This window comes from Anomalospiza imberbis, chromosome 2 (genome assembly GCF_031753505.1).
Source record: "Anomalospiza imberbis isolate Cuckoo-Finch-1a 21T00152 chromosome 2, ASM3175350v1, whole genome shotgun sequence".
Classification (NCBI taxonomy): Eukaryota; Metazoa; Chordata; class Aves; order Passeriformes; family Viduidae; genus Anomalospiza; species Anomalospiza imberbis.
The window spans coordinates 2,893,574-2,913,619 of NC_089682.1; the positions used below are offsets into that span (position 1 = coordinate 2,893,574).

General features: G+C 37.8%; 1 protein-coding gene across 1 annotated transcript in view; it reads left to right on the forward strand.

Moving 5' to 3' along the window:
- Positions 1-20,046, forward strand: part of TTC3 (tetratricopeptide repeat domain 3) — a 59,172-nt gene that overhangs the window by 13,340 nt on the left and 25,786 nt on the right. Inside the window, exons 9-18 of the mRNA XM_068178756.1 lie at positions 574-636; positions 1,065-1,119; positions 1,792-1,954; positions 2,060-2,105; positions 2,731-2,854; positions 4,823-4,877; positions 14,399-14,459; positions 15,715-15,781; positions 17,930-18,046; positions 18,397-18,534. Of these exons, the coding sequence (XP_068034857.1) occupies positions 574-636; positions 1,065-1,119; positions 1,792-1,954; positions 2,060-2,105; positions 2,731-2,854; positions 4,823-4,877; positions 14,399-14,459; positions 15,715-15,781; positions 17,930-18,046; positions 18,397-18,534 (889 nt within the window). The remainder of the gene's footprint in view (positions 1-573; positions 637-1,064; positions 1,120-1,791; positions 1,955-2,059; positions 2,106-2,730; positions 2,855-4,822; positions 4,878-14,398; positions 14,460-15,714; positions 15,782-17,929; positions 18,047-18,396; positions 18,535-20,046) is intronic.

Here is a 20,046-nt window from a genome sequence, read left to right on the forward strand (position 1 = left end):
CAGCTTGGAAATCCACGGGGTTTTCTGGTTGGAGTTTTTACAGGCAAATCTGGTGAAAATTCCATTTGTTCTTCTCCTCACAGTTTCAAAACAGGAATAGCCACTATTAACTCTGAGCTGCTTTTTGAGAGCAGGCTGGGAATAATTTGAATTATTTGGGAGTTGCTTTAATGGCTCCCAATCTTCCAAATGATCCCAAAATTGCAATGAACATTCCCAGTGCCAGCTTGGGGTTTACTGGATGGAGTTTTTACAGGCAAATCTGGTGAAAATTCCATTTGTTCTTCTCCTCGCAGTTTCAAAACAGGAATTGCCAGTATTAACTCTGAGCTGCTTTTTGAGAGCAGGCTGGGAATAATTTGAATTATTTGGGAGTTGCTTTAATGGCTCCCAATCTTCCAAATGATCCCAAAATTGCAATGAACATTCCCAGTGCGAGCTTGGGGTTTTCTGGGTGGAGTTCTTGCAGGAAAATCTGGTAAAAATCCCTTTTTTTTTTTTTTTTCCTTTTCTTCTGCTTATGGTTTTCAGTAGGAATAGCCATTTTTAACTCTTCATCTTGTTTTTTTCCAGCCCTACAAACCACCTGCTGTATGGGAACCGAGCTCTGTGCTTCATTCTCACCAGGCAGTACGAGTGAGTAACCCCTGCAGCCTTGGGCCGAGCTGCCTTCCAGACAGTTCCCAAGGAAATTGTGCTTTCTAGGGCTAAAACATCCAATTATTTCTGATTATGTGGCTGCAGCTCGTTGTGGTTGAGGATTCCCTGTCCCTGGAAGTGACCAAGGCCAGGTTGGAATTTTTTCTTGGAGCAGCCTGGGGTAGTGGGAGGTGTCCCTGCCCATTTTGGATGAGATTTAAGGTCCTCTCCCACCCAAACCATTTCCGTAGTTTGGAAAAAAACCAAGCCACTCCACAGTTTCCATATAAGCTGCTGATGTATTCCATGTTTTATTTTTATATTCTCGTTTATTAGAGTGATATTTATGCTTTTTACACCAGCCTGGAGATTGTTTTTGGAGGTGTAAATAATAAATTCCTCTTCTTTCCCCTCCCTTCTCTCAGGAGAGCTGTGATTGATGGAAAAAGAGCCATAGTTCTCAAGCCTGATTGGCCAAAGGTTGGTTTCTTGCACATTCCAAAATAATCTTTTTTTTTTTTTTTCTTTTTTTTTTTTTTTGGCATTTTAGGGCAAGATGAGAACCCAGAGCTGATTTTTAATGAATGGCCGCAGGGCTTTGTGGGCTGAGAATCCTGCCAACTGTGCTTTGCTTGGGTTTTTAGATTTAAAATGCGATTTTGTGGTGCCTGTCGGTGTTGGTATGAGGTGCATGGCATGTGTAAAGACAGAAGAAAATGTTTTATTACGTTGTGAGTTATCAGAATGCTTAAAAAAAAAAAAATTAGAATATGTAAAACGATCCTGGTTAATGGCCAACAGGTATTGCCCAATATTCTTGGCCTGAAGGAGAGTAAATAAGAGGTACTTACAACATTGCAAAGTAGCTGAGATTAGGGGGAAAAAGCAAATATGCTCTTTTCCAAAGCAGAGAAAGCCAAAAAAAAACCCCAAATTTGCTTTTCCCCCCAAGCTCTCCCAGTGCTTTATCCCTGTTTGAGTGCAAATCTGATTTTTCATCAGCTGAGAGCAGTTCGCTTGCTGGGTTTTACCAAATGTGACTTTTTGCTGCTACCGCAGCAGCTTTGGCTGTTAAATCCTGCTCCCCTGGGTGTGGCTAAAACCTTGAAATCCTAATTTTTTTAATTTTTTTTTTTTTTTTTTTTGTCCTAGGGTCACCACCACTACTGCAAAGCCCTGGCCCTGATGGGTGAGGCTGAGCTGGCCCTGGTGGCCAACGAGAAAGCCCAGGAGCTGTGCCAGCACAGCCCAGAGGGGCTCAAGGAGCTCGTCCAGCAGAAGGAGAAATTCCAGAAAACCCTGCAGGAAATCCAGGGTAATCCCTGCAGCTTGCACAATTGGCAGTTCTCTGGAGCCCAGCTCGGTTTCGATTTTTAATTCCTCCTTGTTTTGGTTTTTTTTTTTTTTCTTTTTTTTATAGGTACTAAAAGCAAAGAGAAGGCAGGGAAGCCTCTGCTTGAGAAGAAGTAAGGGATTGGCAAGTTTGGTTTGGTTTTAATTGATTTTTTTATGATTATAGCAGTGTTTTAAGTGATACACGGTGTGGATATTGCATAAATTCTGTTCTCCATCAGTAAAGAAAAATGGAAGTAATAAATTGATCAGGAGTGCTGAGGATTTCTAAGAACTGAATAAACTTATTTTGAGTATCCAAAGCAGTGTGGGCAGCAGGGCCAGGGTATTTTTAACAATTAATTGCCATGATTAGTTATTTAAGTTTTAAATATATAAATTTATTCATTCATTTCTGACTTTTGTAGAAAGTTGAGTTGGTTTTTAAAATTACTTTATTATTTTATTAATGTTTGTGGGGTTTTTATTATTTTATTATTTTGTTATTCTAATTTTTTATGATTTTTTTTTTACTTGTGGGTTTGTTTTTTTTTTTTTTGCTGTTGCTGCATCTTTGCACAAGTTTGGACTGTGCAGGTCGAAGCTGTAGAAAATGACTGATGAAATCTTTTATATATGTTTATGGGATCACACCCCTCTAAGAGGGGTGAGGTTAATCGGTATTAATCTGTGTTTTTCATGTTACGTCCATGTAAAACATGGAGAAAAGCACAGGGATTCTCTCTTTTCCCACATCAGAGACCGCACTTGTTCAAAATCTCCTTCAAGAATCTCCAAGGAGCAGGGAGGAGTGGAAAAAGAGAGGAGGAGAAGCCAGGCTGAGCCCAAGCACCCCCATGGGGCTCAGAAGCAGGATGCCCAGGTAAGCTGGCACTGCAGGAATTGCGTCTGCACTGCTGTGCCTGCCCTCCTGGGCTGCTCTCAGCAGCTCTGCATTTTCCTGGGAAATTGCCTCCAAAGCCAGCGCAGAAATTGGGATTTACAGGTGGTTGGTTGGAGGGGCAGGTGGCCACTGTCACGTTTTTACTTTCAATTTTTTAAGTTTTTTTTATTATTATTTTTTTTTTTTTCTAATTTAAATTCGTAATTATTAACTTAAAGAGATACTTGGGACGTTTTCAATGTCTTTGCTGCTGTTATTGTAAGATAATCAATTTTAATTTATATAATATATATTTAGTATATATTATATATTTATTTTATGGTATGAGTAATTAATATATTATGATACATTAATACAATTATGTAAAATTAGTGTGAATAGATATAAACAGTATATATTTATATACATATAATATTAATCAATTTTCATTTATATAATATATATTTAATATATATTATATATTTATTTTAGTGTATGAATAATTAATATGACACATTAATATAATTCTATAAAATTAGTGTGAATATATATAAACAGTATATATTTTTATATGTATAATACTATTTAATCAATTATAATTTATATGATATATATTTAATATATATTATATATTTATTTGATGGTATGAGTAATTAATATATTATGATACATTAATACAATTATGTAAAATTAGTGTGAATATATATAAACAGTATATATTTATATATATATAATATTATTTAATCAATTATAATTTATATTATATATTTTAATATATATTATATTTATTTTAGTGTATGAATAATTAATATGACACATTAATATAATTCTATAAAATTAGTGTGAATAGATATAAACTGTATATATTTTAATATATATAATATTATTTAATCAATTATAATTTATATGGTATATATTTAATATATATTATATATTTATTTTATTGTATGAGTGATTAATACGATACATTAATATAATTCTATAAAATTAGTGTGAATATATATATAAACAGTATATATATATAATATTATTTAATCAATTATAATTTATATTATATATTTTTAATATATATTATATATTTATTTTAGTGTATGAGTAATTAATATGACACATTAATATAATTCTATAAAATCAGTGTGAATAGATATAAACAGTATATATTTTTATATATATAATATTATTTAATCAATTATAATTTATATGGTATATATTTAATATATATTATATATTTATTGTATGAGTAGTTAATATGACACATTAATATAATTCTATAAAATTAGTGTGGATATATATAAACAGTATCTATTTTTATTTATTAATATGTATATGTTTATGTATTTATTTATGTATTTTTAATGTGTTTATATATGTATTTGTTTATGTATTTGTTTATGTGTTTGTTTATGTATTTGTTTATTTAAGATGATAGTTTAGCCCATGAATGGCACTGTACAGAAGCTGCGGAGTGCAGGAAATGCTGATGGATAATGGGAATTTCCCGGCAGCGCAGGGCAGTTCCAGCAGAGCTGTTTGTGCTCCCGGAGCAGAGGGAGGGCTCTGGCCAGTGACCAGTGACGCGGCCCTGGGAAAACGAAACCAGAGCAGGAGGGCAGGAAATGGAAATTTGGGGGTTTGGTGGCAGAGAAAAACAGGCTGGGGAAAGCCCCAGAAGGGCTCAGGTTTTCTTGAGTTTTCTCCTGAAAATCTCTGCAGGTCTGTAAGTCTGCCTTCCCTCAGGGGGAATGTTTCTGGGGCAGATTTGTAGATAATGTAAACTGAGACAAACTGGGGAGGAAAATCATTATAAAAGCACTCTGATCAATGAAATTATTTTTCTTTGCCTCTTGATGAAGAACGTAATGCAGCACCTTTTAATTGCTTTCTTAAATCTTGGGGGTTTTTTGGCTTTGTTTAAATCCAGTCAGGGAGATGGATTTGGGTTTGGTAATCTGATGTTTTTGCCATCAGGTGGCTGAGCCCCAGAGAAAAGAAGGCAAAGCTTCCACGCTGGAGCAGCCTCCAAGTGAGTTCATTTTTGCTTTTTATGAGGTCTGAGCCATTTCTTCCTCTGCTGCTGCCATAATTAATAACCAGAAGTTAATTTCCTGTCATTTCCACAACAATAAGCAATCAACTTTTACTTCTTTCTTAGACACTTCTGCATTTCTGCCTTAATTCCTCGATGCTTCTGCAATTTGAATTTCCTTGAATGAATTCAGAACTGAAACTGAAATTAAAGAGTAAAATCTGAGCCACAGGCTGGAAATGCTTTATCTCCTCCTGAGCCAGGATCTAAATTAAAGAGGAATCTGTATTTCAATATTTACAGTTAATTTGTGGTTAATAAATGCTCCAGCAGAAAATAATTCTGCAGGTACAGAGGGAAGAGGCCACAAAATATTTGGCAGAGTGGGTTTTCAGCTGCAGACTTGGAGAGCTGTGTGATTTCTTGCTCGTGTTTGGTTCTTTTTTTTCATGAATAAATCATTTTATTGAGAGAACTCCCACCCCCCAAAGCTCCCCCAGTGCCAGAGTTGCTTTTATGCACTGAAAGCGAAGTTCAGGCAGTTCTGAGCTTCAAAGGGAAATCCTTTCCTAAATTTTCCTGGGGGTTTTCACCCCGTGCTCTCACTTGACTGAAGCCTTTGTGCCCCTTCCTGGAATATTTAAATACCTGAGGAGGTGGCAAAGCACAGAGCACTTGAAAATTGGATTTCAGGAAAGCACTGAAGGTGTATTAGAAAATGCTGTTCTTAAAAGAGCAGTGATCAGTGATCCTGATCTTGGGAGCTTTGCGAGCACCTTGGCGGATTAAAGGGTTTCTTGGGAGGTGGAAGATGTGGGGAAGGCTGCACAGGAAATCCCAAGAGGTTTTTGTTGGAAAGGTGTCAGGTGGGATGGAGGAAAGAATGAAAACTTTCTTTCTCTGTCAAGACAGGCTGGGAAAGTTGGGATTGTTCAGCCTGGGAAAGGTTTTGGGGAGAGCTCAGAGTCCCTAAAGGGGCTCCAGGAGGGGGACTGGGGACAAGGGATGGAGGGACAGGACACAGGGAATGGCTTCAGAGTAGGATTGGATGGGATATTGGGCAGGAATTGTCCCCTGGGAGGGTGAGGAACTCCTGGGTTTCTACATCCCTTCTCCAGGAGGAGTCTGGGTATGACTGGATCCAGCTTTAGTGACAGACCTGGCCTCTGGTTTATGCCCAAGGGTTTATTGGGGTGGAATTGATCCTTTCCGTGAGTTTGCCCCTCAGGATTAAGGGTGGCAAACCCAAGATACTGATGTAGGTAAAATAAATCCTGGATTTGGGCTGATGGAGGTAATGATTAGAGAAAGGGGTTTTCATCAGTCTGTTGCACAGTGGAAGTGGTTGTGACTTGTGAGGAGTTTTTGAATGAATTTGAGATGAGCCCTCTGAGTTGCTTTAGGTGATGGGGTTTATTTTTCTTCTGCACAGGCAGGAAGGGTGAGTTCAGCTCACATCTTCACTGCACGGTTCAGAAGGTGCCAGGACCCTCAGTTAAAAGACCTTTTAAGGAGTTATTGATGAATAAAACACTGCCAACAAGGATATTTATGTTTTTGACCCAATCCTTAAATATTTCATCTTATGGACCCATGTCACAGTGTGAGCTCTCTTGGTCAATCATGTTCTGGCACACAAACCCACAGTGCTGCATTCTGAACTCCTTGTTCACCTCTGGAACTGCTTTTATTTTTATACCTTAAACTCTCAACTTTCCTCTACTTAGCTTAACGTGTCTCTGCTTTAGACTGCAAATCCACATTCTCCCTTCTAGCACCTCACTTTGGGAGCCTTTTCCAAGGTCTCAGCTCAAATCTTGGGTTTAATTCTCAGTTTTGGCTCCCAGGCCCAAAGTTCTGAGAGCTCCCTGCATTCCAGATTCCAACATAACTGATGCTTCAGTGCACTGCTTGTTCAAGCAATAGTTTAATAATGAATCAATAGTCTAATAATGATTATTTTTTAGCCTGGAGAAGAGAAGGCTCCAGGGAGACCTTAGATCCCCTTCCAGAGCCTAAAGAGGCTGCAGGAGAGCTGGAGAGGGACTGGGGACAAGGCCTGGAGGGACAGGACCCAGGGAATGGCCTTGAGCTGAAGGAGGCCAAACCCAAACTTTGCAGCCCAACCTGAAGCAGTAAAATTCAGCCATCCCCATCCTCAGTGCTGAGCACTCCCAGAGACCTCAGCTCCACCTTGCCTGGAATTCATTCCTGTCGAGTTTGCTCTGGGGTCTGCAAAGAGACAGGAGCGGTGTCTGGTTGCGGTGAAGTTGTTCTTTGCATGAGTACGTCACTCTCGAAGGCAGACAGTCCGAAGGGAGCTCTTAGTAAGTTAGAAGATGTAGCTGGCAGTGTGCACTCTATTACTATTCGTTAAAGTAAGGCGGTTGTTTTCTGGTAATTGAGCAGTTTTCTTTACCTTTTCTACAACTGATCTTCTTTGTAGAAAATGTTTTGTTAATAGGCTATTGAGCTTCACTGTACAACTGATAAAATGACATCATCTTATTGTAAGAGGGAAGAACTAAGCATTTTTACTTAAATATAATTAGAGATTAGAGCACCACAGCCTTCTCTTACTACATTCTCAGAAGAGCAGCTTTTGTCTCTGCTAGATTCCCAGAAGAAGACCAGGCTTATGTACACCACCACTAGATCTTCAGAAGGAAACTAAACTTTTCTACTAGATCACTGCTTTAACAAAACTCCATCTGTCACTCTGAGAAATCTGCAGCTACTATTTCATCAGACTGCTGCTAACACTTTGACTAATAGGGTTTTAACTCTGTCATTGTTGTTTTCTATTACTGCATTTTTTATTTTATTTTTATTTTCTTCCCTAATAAAGAACTCTTATTCCTACTCCCATATCTTTTCCCGAGAGCCCCTTAATTTCACAATCATAGTAATTTGGCAAGAGGAAGTTTACATTTTCCATTTCTGGGGAAGCTCCTGCCTTGCTTAGCAGACACCTGTCTTCAAACTAAGGCAGTGTAAAAGTCTGTGCTAAAGCTTTCTGGTGTCAAGTCCTCAGTGGAGGCAGCAGCAGCCAGCCAGCACAGAGCCCCTGGCAGAGGCAGAACTAAAACCTCCCTAGCACTGAGTCCCAGGCCAAAGCAGCAGCAGCCCCCACACCTTTCTTCTTTCTGCTGGATGGTGATGATGTTGGTGATGAAGAAGAGAGCAGGGAAGAGCAGGCAGGAGCAGCCTTTTCTTCTTCTTTTGATGCCTTGTGAAGGCTGAGCTAGAGCAGAGCTGGGCAGAGCTAAAGAATAAAGCAGGGATTTATGAAAAGGATCTCCTCCATGGATCCACCTTGGGCAGCACCAGAGCCCAGCCAGGGCTGCACCCAAGATGAACCCAAATGGTCCCAAAATGCACGAGCGCTCCCGGGGGCTCTCACTGTGATCAGCTCTGCTCCATTGGCACATTGGAGTTCATTGTCCCATTCCAGCTTTAGCCCATGCAGTCCCATCCTGCTTGTTTTCCTCTCTCCAGCCCATGTTGTTTGTGCTCCTGGGCTGAGATTTGGATCATTTGTCCTTGGTGCCCAGCTGGAGCAGGAATTGTTTTGTCTCCCTGCTCTGTGCAGAGAGCTCACCATCCCATAATGTGAAGCTCAGGCTCACACACAAAAGCAGCACAGAATCTGAAACACAGAAAAGCCAAAACCCGAGGCATCACTTTCTTCTTGTTGGTGTCCTTTTGTTCTTGGTGGTGGTGGTGGTCCTCACCCCGGTACAGGGATTTTTATACCTAAACCAACCAATGAGCTAAAAACACAAATCTAAAACATTCACAATCTGAACTTGATTCTAACGTGCAAAAGTGATATGAAAGTAGTGTCACTTCACACCTAAACTTTTACTCATATAGCTTTATCTGTTTACACATACACCTTTACCTGTTTACTTGAATAATTCTACCTGTTCTGTCCAGAGATGCAAGCAAGGTTCTGCTCTGGTTTTGTTATGTCAGGAACTAAGTTTAAACTGAACTTTAAACTAGTCCTTAGGGCCGTATTAGCTAGTTTCCTAAGGCACTTAAGAACTTTATTACTAAGTAAAGCAAGTAGTAAGTAGCAGTAAGAAGTAAGTTTAAGAAACTTTAGTACCAGTTTCTTAAGGCACCTAAGATATATTTTACTTACTGAAAACTAAGACTCACACTTCTGTTTATTAAAACTTGAACTTAGACTTCTACTTCTGTGTGGTTTAATAGATCTTAATTCCTCTAAAGGCTTTAATTCAAGCCCTGCATTCATTTCTCTCTGTGAGTGTTATGAAAGAAGTTCTATATGCCTATTTTAATAATCAGCAACATTAAATTTAGCAGCACTTTTAATTGAACATCAGTATTATATAACCAAGCATATATAAAAAATTTGCCAGTGATTAATTAAGTATGATTAAGGCTCATATAAGGCACAAGCAAAACCAGCCTGGGTTATGGGTAGGGCTTTTCACCCTGCCTCACAAAGGAATCCAAACTGAACTTATATACTGTATGCTAATACATATTTATCAATATTTTTCCATAAATCTCCTCCTGTTTTCAATTCTTGAAATCTGTATTGCATGCTCCATTTGTTGCTAGGGGGTCTTTTGGCTCTTTGGTGGTCTTTTCAGAGGAAGGCTCACTGTCTTCCTCGCTGACCTCTGAATAACCTGGCACTAAGCTTTGTGTCCTGTAAGTAAGCATTCTGCTCCTATAAAGCCTTATTCTTCATAGTTAAAACCACAATTTAGATTAAGCCTTATTCTTTCATAGATAAAACCAGAACTTTTAGATTAAGCCTTATTCTTTCATAGATAAAACCACAATTTAGATTAAGCCTTATTATTTTATAGATAAAACCACAGCTTGGATTAAGCCTTATTCTTTCATAGGTAAAACCACAACTTTTAGATTAAGCCTTATTCTTTCATAGATAAAACCACAACTTTTAGATTAAGCCTTATTCTTTCATAGGTAAAACCACAACTTTTAGATTAAGCCTTATTCTTTCATAGATAAAACCACAATTTAGATTAAGCCTTATTATTTTATAGATAAAACCACAGCTTGGATTAAGCCTTATTCTTTCATAGATAAAACCACAACTTTTAGATTAAGCCTTATTCTTTCATAGGTAAAACCACAACTTTTAGATTAAGCCTTATTCTTTCATAGATAAAACCACAACTTTTAGATTAAGCCTTATTCTTTCATAGATAAAACCACAACTTTTAGATTAAGCCTTATTCTTTCATAGATAAAACCACAATTTAGATTAAGCCTTATTATTTTATAGATAAAACCACAGCTTGGATTAAGCCTTATTCTTTCATAGGTAAAACCACAGCTTGGATTAAGCCTTATTCTTTCATAGATAAAACCACAACTTAGATTAGGCCTTATTCTTTCATAGATAAAACCACAACTTTTAGATTAAGCCTTATTCTTTCATAGATAAAACCACAATTTAGATTAAGCCTTATTATTTTATAGATAAAACCACAGCTTGGATTAAGCCTTATTCTTTCATAGATAAAACCACAACTTAGATTAGGCCTTATTCTTTCATAGGTAAAACCACAGCTTGGATTAAGCCTTATTCTTTCATAGATAAAACCACAACTTTTAGATTAAGCCTTATTATTTTATAGATAAAACCACAGCTTGGATTAAGCCTTATTCTTTCATAGGTAAAACCACAGCTTGGATTAAGCCTTATTCTTTCATAGATAAAACCACAACTTAGATTAGGCCTTATTCTTTCATAGGTAAAACCACAGCTTGGATTAAGCCTTATTCTTTCATAGATAAAACCACAACTTTTAGATTAAGCCTTATTCTTTCATAGATAAAACCACATCTTGGATTAAGCCTTATTCTTTCCTAGATAAAACCACAACTTTTAGATTAAGCCTTATTCTTTCATAGATAAAACCACAGCTTGGATTAAGCCTTATTCTTTCATAGGTAAAACCACAACTTTTAGATTAAGCCTTATTATTTTATAGATAAAACCACAGCTTGGATTCCATGTCTGGAATTGTCCCAGCTTTGCTCATCCCGATGCTGATTCTGTTTTGGGATCTTGCTTATCTCAGTACTACATCCTGCATCCTGTTCTTTCACGTGTACCATCTCCAAAGAAAGCCATCTGCTTTGTAACACTAACCACATACACGTTCCCTTTATTATTTTATTTTCTAAAATATCGATACAGATGCAATTGAGTTAGCAGGAGCCATATCCATTTATCACACTGAGGAGCCCAGAGAGGCTTGCATTCCAACACATTTCCATGCATCCACCTTTTCCTGGAGGTCCTTTCGTGGAGAAATCATTTGATGGCTTCTCTGGGGCTGTATTCACTGAGAGCCCCCAAAATTTGGAGTTTTCCTTCCTTGAGCTCCTCTTTGGGCATGTGCTGGTGGTTCTGGTTAGGTAATTTTGCCCCACTCCCTCTGTATTCCTCATTATCTGTTCCCCCCCAGTTCCCAGCTGAGCTCAGCATCCTCTGTGCCTCTCTGACATTCTTTTATCTCCTTTGCAAGTTGGCCTCTGAGCTCTTATCACCCAACTTCAGGGGGACTGAAAATTCCCCCTGTCCCTGCTGCGTGTCCGAGGGCAGGCACGAAATGACAGAGGATGAAATTGGCCATTAAATTAGGAATTCTTCCCTGGCAGGGTGGGGAGGCACAGAGGGGCTGGAGAAGGGGCAGGGTGGCTGATTTTTGGGGGAGTTGAGGAAGGAAGAGGGATGATTCTGGGAGGGATCTGACAATTCTTGGCCGAACACCAGGGAACGCGCTGGCCGCAGTAATTTCACCAAACTTGTGTTCATCCCATGTTTCTGCTTTATTTGCACTGCTTTATTTTCACTTTCTGTTCTCCCTTTCTCCTCCCCCTGGTTTTGTGGAGCAAAATATTTGATTTGAAGGGAGGAGGAGGCTCCCAGTGACTGGCTGGCCCCAGTTTGCTGTGGGTGGGGGAGGAAGAGCCTTTTTTGTGGGTTTTTTTTTTTTTTTTTCCTTTGCCTTTGTTCACTGAACTTGCAGGAGTTTTAATGGAAAAGAACTTAATGCAACATTATATTATTGTAAAGTTGTTGGCCTTTTTGATTTATTTTTCTTGCTCCTTCCTATTTTTGGTCTTCATGTACTGTTTCTTGGAGCTCGTGTATATTTTTATTAAATATCTTTGGTCGCTCCTAATGGAAAGTGTAAAGAAAAGTAATACTACTTCTCCTAATATTTTTAAGTGTTTGTGGGGTAAGTAAATGATGTTTTCTGTGGAATTAATACATTTCCTTAAGTTTTTGAACTGTAAATCAGCTGGTTTTGCTTGTTACCTTGTTTTAGTAGCTTTTTTTTATTTCATCTGGAAGCAGCATTTGAAGTTGGGTCTTGTAGGGGAGGAGTTGTTTCTATGGGAATTGTTGCTGCAGTAATTTTTGTTGAATGGCTTTTGAAATTGAATCATTCAGTGAGTAAAAATAATGTCTCCCATGGTGAGGTGGTTTCTCTTCTCTTCACTAAGATTTCGTTGTGAATTAGATTGGTTCCTTAAGGGAAAGCAGCACATAAAATGAACAAAAGGTGAAATGTCTCAGTCCTTGGGTGGTTAAAGGATGATGTGCTCGAGGTGTTTCCAGGCTTTCAGAAGGATTCTTATTTTCCATCATTTCAGCACCCCTGTTGAGGGGAATTTGTGGGGATTTCTAGTGTAGCTTTGGGGTTCCCATGAGCTCCAGCAGCCATCCACTCAAGGAGTGGTCCATGAAATAAATAATTCTGAACGTGTTCGGCCGCAGTCACTCCTGATTTTTGTGCTGACTCGTTGGAGTTTTAGGTCATTAAGGAGCTCTTAAGGAGAAATTGCCCCTGGCACAAGGCTTTAAGTGCCCCAGGACAGGATTTAGCTGAGGAATGTTCATGGGCCACCTCCCCTGCCTGCAGGGAGAGCACTCAGGGCTGCAGCTGGGTTTTTCCACAGTCACTATCTTCCAGTATTTTCTGCTTAAAATACTCTGGGGTATCATTTTTAAGCACAGATGGTTGCTAAAATTTCACCTATAACATGAATAACTCCTTCTCCTGCTTTCAAATAGGAATAAGCCAGTGCCCAAGAGTTTCAGTGCAGGTGCTGCCTTGTTTTCCTGTGGGTGTGTCCAGTAAAAAAGATGATTTTGCAATTAATGGCAGGAATTCCTGGGTTTGTCATCACAACAAAGCATTAAAGCACATTTTCTCCTTCCTTGTGGCTCAGGAATTGTTGCCTCAGTCACTGCTCCACAGCAGGCTTGGATCTCTGGAGCTCTGAAGTGCTTCAGTAAACTTTGTGTGAAGTCTGATGTGAAATTTGAGAGTTAAAAGTGAATTTGTCTCACCTGATAAACCCTTCCTTGTTTTCGGCATCCAGTATTTCCACCTTGATTTATTTGTCTGTCTCCGTTTCCATTTGAGATTGACAGGGCTTGAATTCAACTTTTAACTCAGGGGTTTTGAAGCCAAAAATTCATCCTCGTGATTTTTCCCAGAGAAACTTGGACTTCCATAGGGATCTGTTATTCCCTTTGAAAACTCAGATTGGTCACTAATAGTATAACCAAAAAAAAAAAAACCCTAAACAATTTGAATATAAAATATAACATAACATTATTTTATAATACATTGCCTAACACGCTAGAGAGGCATTCTAAAATACAATGCATAATTATGTAAGAATTTGAAATATATATATATTAAAAATATCTGTTAAAATGTATATGTAATATATGTAAATAGGCACAGTTAATATATAATATGTAATATATAATATACAGTATATAATATATAATATATATAATGTATAATATGTAATAATATGTAATAATATGTAATAGTTAAATGTAATATGTAATAAATACATAATATATAATACATAATATTTAATATATAAAATTAAAATATTATATATTATATATTATATAGAATAAGTATATTATATATAATATATAGCATATAATATATTATATATAATATATATAATGCATAATACATATTTTATAATATATATTATATCTTTATAATATATGATAATAGATCATAGATAATAAATAATGTATCATTTATAATTTATAATATATAATATGTATTGTATAATATGTGTTTGATTATATTATATATTGTACATTATATATTGTATATTATAATGTATGTATATAAATGTTCTTTTATAGGACAGACTGATTTCTTTAGGCTGGAGTCCACTTTAATCATCACAGTTTTGTGATTAAAATCCTGCAGTCCTGCAGGATTTTAAGGTTCTTCTATTTGTTTGAAATCTTTCCCTTTAGGATTTTATTAATCCTGTCTGCTATTGAGCAAAACTAAATGCAAATTCACTTTTTGGTCATGTTAGTTTTGACCTTGTCAGTTTTTAAGATCTACAATTCACAGAGCCAAATGCGAGTGCCAAGTGCATTTTTTTTGTGTGCTTGTTTTGGGTAATGATCATTTTGTTTAAAATCCTTTTCCTCATTCCAGACCAAAGTCAGCAAAACAAACGAAGGCCAAAAACCAGAACTTGTGACTATGAAAAGATGAGGTAAGAAATACTGTTTATTTTAAAATGTATTCTTGTTTTGAGCTATTTTATGTAAAATTAATACAATTTGGATTTGCTGCTTGCTCCTTGCTAATGGCTTTGGGTAATTTTTTACACCCTGATAATGGATAAAGTCCCCAAAATTCCAGTTTTTCCACCATTACTTGAAAACTGAATATCTTCCATGCCCAGCTGAATTTTAGTAAATGCAGGCATCATTTGAATATTTGCTGCCAAAGCAGAGGGGTGACAGGAGTTTTCTTTCAGTTGTTACATCCAAAGTTACAGCAATAATTGTAACTCTTTCCTCATTTCCAAGGCCTCCTTGCACCAAATAATTGTTCAAACTCTTCTGACACTCCCTGAGCTCAGGAAAAAAAAAATGAAATCTGGATTTGTAAGTTTTATTTTAGGAAAGATTTTTGCTTGGAGTCCTGTAGTTGTTTGTTGGCTCCAATTTTAAGCACAATCAAAAGTCTTGATTTTAAGGCCAGGGATGCTCCTGTTGAACAGGAATGTGAAATGGGTGTGTTTGGGGCTAAAATTCAATTAATTCAGGTCCAACTGTAGATTTTATAATATTAAATATTTATTTCTGTTTTGCTATATTGGTAGTTATTCATTAAATATTTATTAATGTATTTATATATTAAATGTTGTGTTTATATAATCTTTCTGCTTCCACTTGAAACAGAGTTTATCAGAGGAAATAATTCAATATTTCCAGTGGTGCTGGGGCCACCACGCTCTGGAGATTTTTGGTTGTGTTTAGGATGGCTCAAAACATGAGGGTGCAGAAAAATAGGATTTTTACATGGAAATAGGGAAGTTCCCATTAAAGAGAATTTTCCCAAGGGAGATTTCATGTTTCTTTAGGAAACTTGATAATTCCCAGTCCTAATCTAAGTGTGACCACAACCCCAAATTTCTTTTAAGCAATATTTATTTCAGTACAATCCTGTTGTTTACCCATAGTTTTCTGAGTACCAGTGCCGGTAGGAAAACTGAAATTTTGCCACAGGAGAGGTCATTTAACTGAATTATCAGTGGCTTCCTTTTTCTTTCACTTCAAGGAGGGGGAATATTTTCATTTACTGTGGAGCAAATCCTCTTTAAAGCAGCTGAACCAGCTCCAAAATTGCTTCTCTGCTGGGGGGAGTTGATCAAACCTATGAAAACCACTTTTTAGTAAAAATAAATTGAGATTTAAAGCACATTTACAAAGCCTTGGTGCCCCTGTCCTGTTTTTTTGTAGGGATCCCGTGGATTTGAAGAAGGAGACTAAAGCCATGGAGGATAAAGGTTTCTCTTCTGGGCTACAGGTAAAGAGAATCCAACCTTAAACTGGCAATTATTTCTCATTTTTTAGGAAGATTGCACAAAATCTTGGTTAATCCCAAAATGTGACACTCTGCGCTCTGCATGGCTTTGATCAGAGGCAGGAATTCTGTCCTTACACTGATTTATTCTGGTTTATTCTGATTTTCTTCTGGTTTTTCTTCTCCTGCTGTAAAACCTGGCTGGGATCATTTTTAATCAGAAATCAAAGCCTGGCTGGGATCATTTTTAATCAGAAATCAAAACCTGGCTGGGATCATTTTTAATCAGAAATCAAAGCCTGGCTGGGATCATTTTTAATCAGAAATCAAAACCTGGCTGGGATCATTTTTAATCAGAAATCAAAACCTGGCTGGGATCATTTTTAATCAGAAATCAAAACCTGGCTGGGATAATTTTTAATTAAAAATCAAAACCAGGCTGGGATCATTTTTAATCGGAAATCAAAAAACCTGGCTGGGATCATTTTTAATCAGAAATCAAAACCTGGCTGGGATCATTTTTAATCAGAAATCAAAGCCTGGCTGGGATCATTTTTAATCAGAAATCAAAACCTGGCGGGGATCATTTTTAATCAGAAATCAAAAACCTGGCTGGGATCATTTTTAATTAAAAATCAAAACCAGGCTGGGATAATTTTTAATCAGAAATTAAAACCTGGCTGGGATCATTTTTAATCAGAAATCAAAACCTGGCTGGGATAATTTTTAATTAAAAATCAAAACCAGGCTGGGATAATTTTTAATCAGAAATTAAAACCTGGCTGGGATCATTTTTAATCAGAAATCAAAGCCTGGCTGGGATCATTTTTAATCAGAAATCAAAACCTGGCTGGGATCATTTTTAATCAGAAATCAAAACCTGGCTGGGATCATTTTTAATCAGAAATCAAAACCTGGCTGGGATAATTTTTAATTAAAAATCAAAACCAGGCTGGGATCATTTTTAATCGGAAATCAAAAAACCTGGCTGGGATCATTTTTAATCAGAAATCAAAGCCTGGCTGGGATCATTTTTAATCAGAAATCAAAACCTGGCTGGGATCATTCAGGGATTGAAAAAGCCCTTCCCAAATTTCTGCCCAAATGTCTGTTCCATGTTGGATACATTGGGAAAGGACCCATTTTGTGGAATGGCTGTTGGAAACAATATAAAATCCATAGAAATTTCATGCAATTCATACATGGAGGGAAAATTCTCCTTCCCTGGCCAATCTCCAATAAATTCCTGAAGGAAATTGTGCCAATGCACATAATTAATCCTTTTATCCCTGTTAATTGGGGGATGTAGATACCAAAAATCTTCATTCTGGTTAAATACCTCGCAGGACAAAACTGAAATTAGGAGAAAAGTGCAGGTTCTACCCCTAATTTCCTATCAAATACCTCTTTTTGTTCTGCTAATTCGTTGCTGGTGTTGAAAGGAGCATTTTCATTAATTTAATCTGCTTTATTTCATGTAACTTAGCATTAAACTAATTTAATTTATTCTGTTCTGCATGGGACAGCATTAACCCAGGAGCTGTAGGAAATTAAGATGTCTTTATTATTTACAGTCTTCCCTGCTGGAAATTGCTGCAGATTTCAGGAAGTATCAGCAGTAAAAACAAAAATACCATTTTAGCATAAGATAATAACAAATAACAGAAGAAAATAAAGGACTGTGAAACCTTCCAGCATGAGCTGAGCTGGACACAAAGTGTTGCAGTAGGAAATAATTCTCAGCTGTTCCAAAATCATTTGGGTACAAAAAGTGAGGAAAAGCAGAAGTCTGGGTGGTGCTTTTGGGGTTTGTTTTTTTTTTTTATATGTAAGAAGAATTAAAATGATGCTTGAACTAAAGTTACAGCTTTCAGGAGAGAAATTAGAATAAAGATGAGGATTTTAAGAGATTAGCAGCTCCATGAAAATCTAATCTAAGAGTTTTATAAAAATGCACCTCGTTTGCTGCTTGAAAAGTGAAAAAGTGGAACAATTCAGGAGGATGCAGAGTTTCCACTTGGCTGTCTCCGAAGTATTTTAGCCAGTGTTTATTTTCTAAATGAAATATTCTGCTTCATTTTGAAAACAAAAAAAGAAAAAAGAAAGAAAAGATTGTTTTCTTTTGAACTCACTGTCCGTTAAACGTTCCAGGTGGATGTCAAACCAGATGTAAAATCCTTGGGGCAGGAGGGTGATGGAACTTTGCCAAAGAAGGATAAACCCACTTTATTACCCCTGCTGAGAGCCTTGAATACTCCAGAATTCACGGTAAACTCTGAGAAAAAAACCTGGTTTTTTATCCCAAAAATCCAAATTTGTGCATTCAACTCCTTCCTTCCCCCAAACCAATCCTGATTATTGTGTGGGCTGCAAGTGTTTCCCTGCAAATTGTGAGAGGAGGGTGGAAAAACAGCCCAACAACAGCACAGGATGTGTTTTGGTTGCAGCGTAAAAAAAAATTTGGAGGTGCAGTGTAAAATTATTTGCCAAAATATTCTTATTTATTAAAAAAATAAAATTAAATTAAAAAAAAATAAAATTAAAATAAAATTTAAAAAAAAAGTGGAGAAAAAAATCCAGTTTTCTTTTGGATTGACTGATTTGCCTGCACGTTCCAGGTGGATTTCAACACTCTGCCAGAGGATGTGAAGTCCCTGGCTCAGGATGGCTGCAGAGCCCTGCGGGAGCAGCAGTGCCACGGGGCTGAACGAGCCTTCTCCCAGCTCCTGAGCATCCTCTACACCTCGGGATTTTCGGTAAAATGAGCAAAGTTCCCTCCTCTGTGGCAGGGGTGGAGGCTTCTGCCTCCACCCCCCTGTGCCACTCTTCCCTTCCCCCAGAATAATCATTATTTTATTGAACTGTTGGCTGCAGAGGGAAATATTTTAGGAATTTTCCACACACACACACACACCTGCATTTCCAAAATATTCTCCTTTTCCTTTCCTTTTTCCTTTTTCCCATTTCCATTTTCCCTTTTCCCTTTTCCTTTTTCCTCTTTTTCCTTTCCCCCTTTTTTCCCCTTTTTTCCCCCTTTTTTCCCCTTTTTCCCCCTTTTTCCCCCTTTTTCCCCCTTTTTCCCCCCTTTTCCCCCTTTTTCCCCCTTTTTCCCCTTTTTCCCCCTTTTCCCCCTTTTCCCCCTTTTCCCCCTTTTCCCCCTTTTCCCCCTTTTCCCCCTTTTCCCCTTTTTTCCCCTTTTTTCCCCTTTTTTCCCCTTTTTTTCCCCTTTTTTCCCCTTTTTTCCCCTTTTTTCCCCTTTTTTCCCCTTTTTTCCCCTTTTTTCCCCTTTTTTCCCCTTTTTTCCCCTTTTTTCCCCTTTTTTCCCCTTTTTTCCCCTTTTTTCCCCTTTTTTTCCCCTTTTTTCCCCTTTTTTCCCCTTTTTTCCCCTTTTTTTCCCCTTTTTTCCCCTTTTTTCCCCTTTTTTCCCCTTTTTTCCCCTTTTTTCCCCTTTTTTCCCCTTTTTTCCCCTTTTTTCCCCTTTTTTTCCCCTTTTTTCCCCTTTTTTCCCCTTTTCCCCCCCTTTTTCCCCCCTTTTCCCCCCCTTTTCCCCCCCTTTTCCCCCCCTTTTTCCCCCCTTTTTCCCCCTTTTTCCCCCCTTTTTCCCCCCTTTTTCATCCCTTTTCCCTCCTTTTCCCTCCTTTTCCCTCCTTTTCCCTCCTTTTTCCCCCTTTTCCCCCCTTTTCCCCCCTTTTCCCCCCTTTTCCCCCCTTTTCCCCCCTTTTCCCCCCTTTTCCCCCTTTTCCCCCCTTTTCCCCCTTTTCCCCCTTTTCCCCCTTTTTCCCCTTTTCCCCCTTTTCCCCCTTTTCCCCCCTTTTCCCCCTTTTCCCCCTTTTCCCCCTTTTCCCCCTTTTCCCCCTTTTCCCCCTTTTCCCCCTTTTCCCCCTTTCTCCCCCTTTCCCCCTTCTCCCCCTTTTTCCTCTTTTCCCTTTTTCCTCTTTTCCCTTTTTCCTCTTTTCCCTTTTTCCTCTTTTCCCCTTTTTCCTCTTTTCCCTTTTCCCTTTTCCCCTTTCCCTTTTCCCTTTCCCCCCTTCTTCCTTTCCCCCCTTCCCCCCTTTTTCCTTTCCCCCCCCCTTTTTCCTTTTCCCCCTTTTTCCTTAGAAGAGTAATATTTGGATGAAATATTGTGATTTTTACTAATAAAAACACCATTATTGATTGGACTTAGTGATCTTAGAGGTCTTTTCTGTGATTGTCAGATGAACACTGATTAAAAGGAATGAAGGGTAAAAAGGATTTTGATGGCAAATTCTGTGAAATTTGGTGTCTGT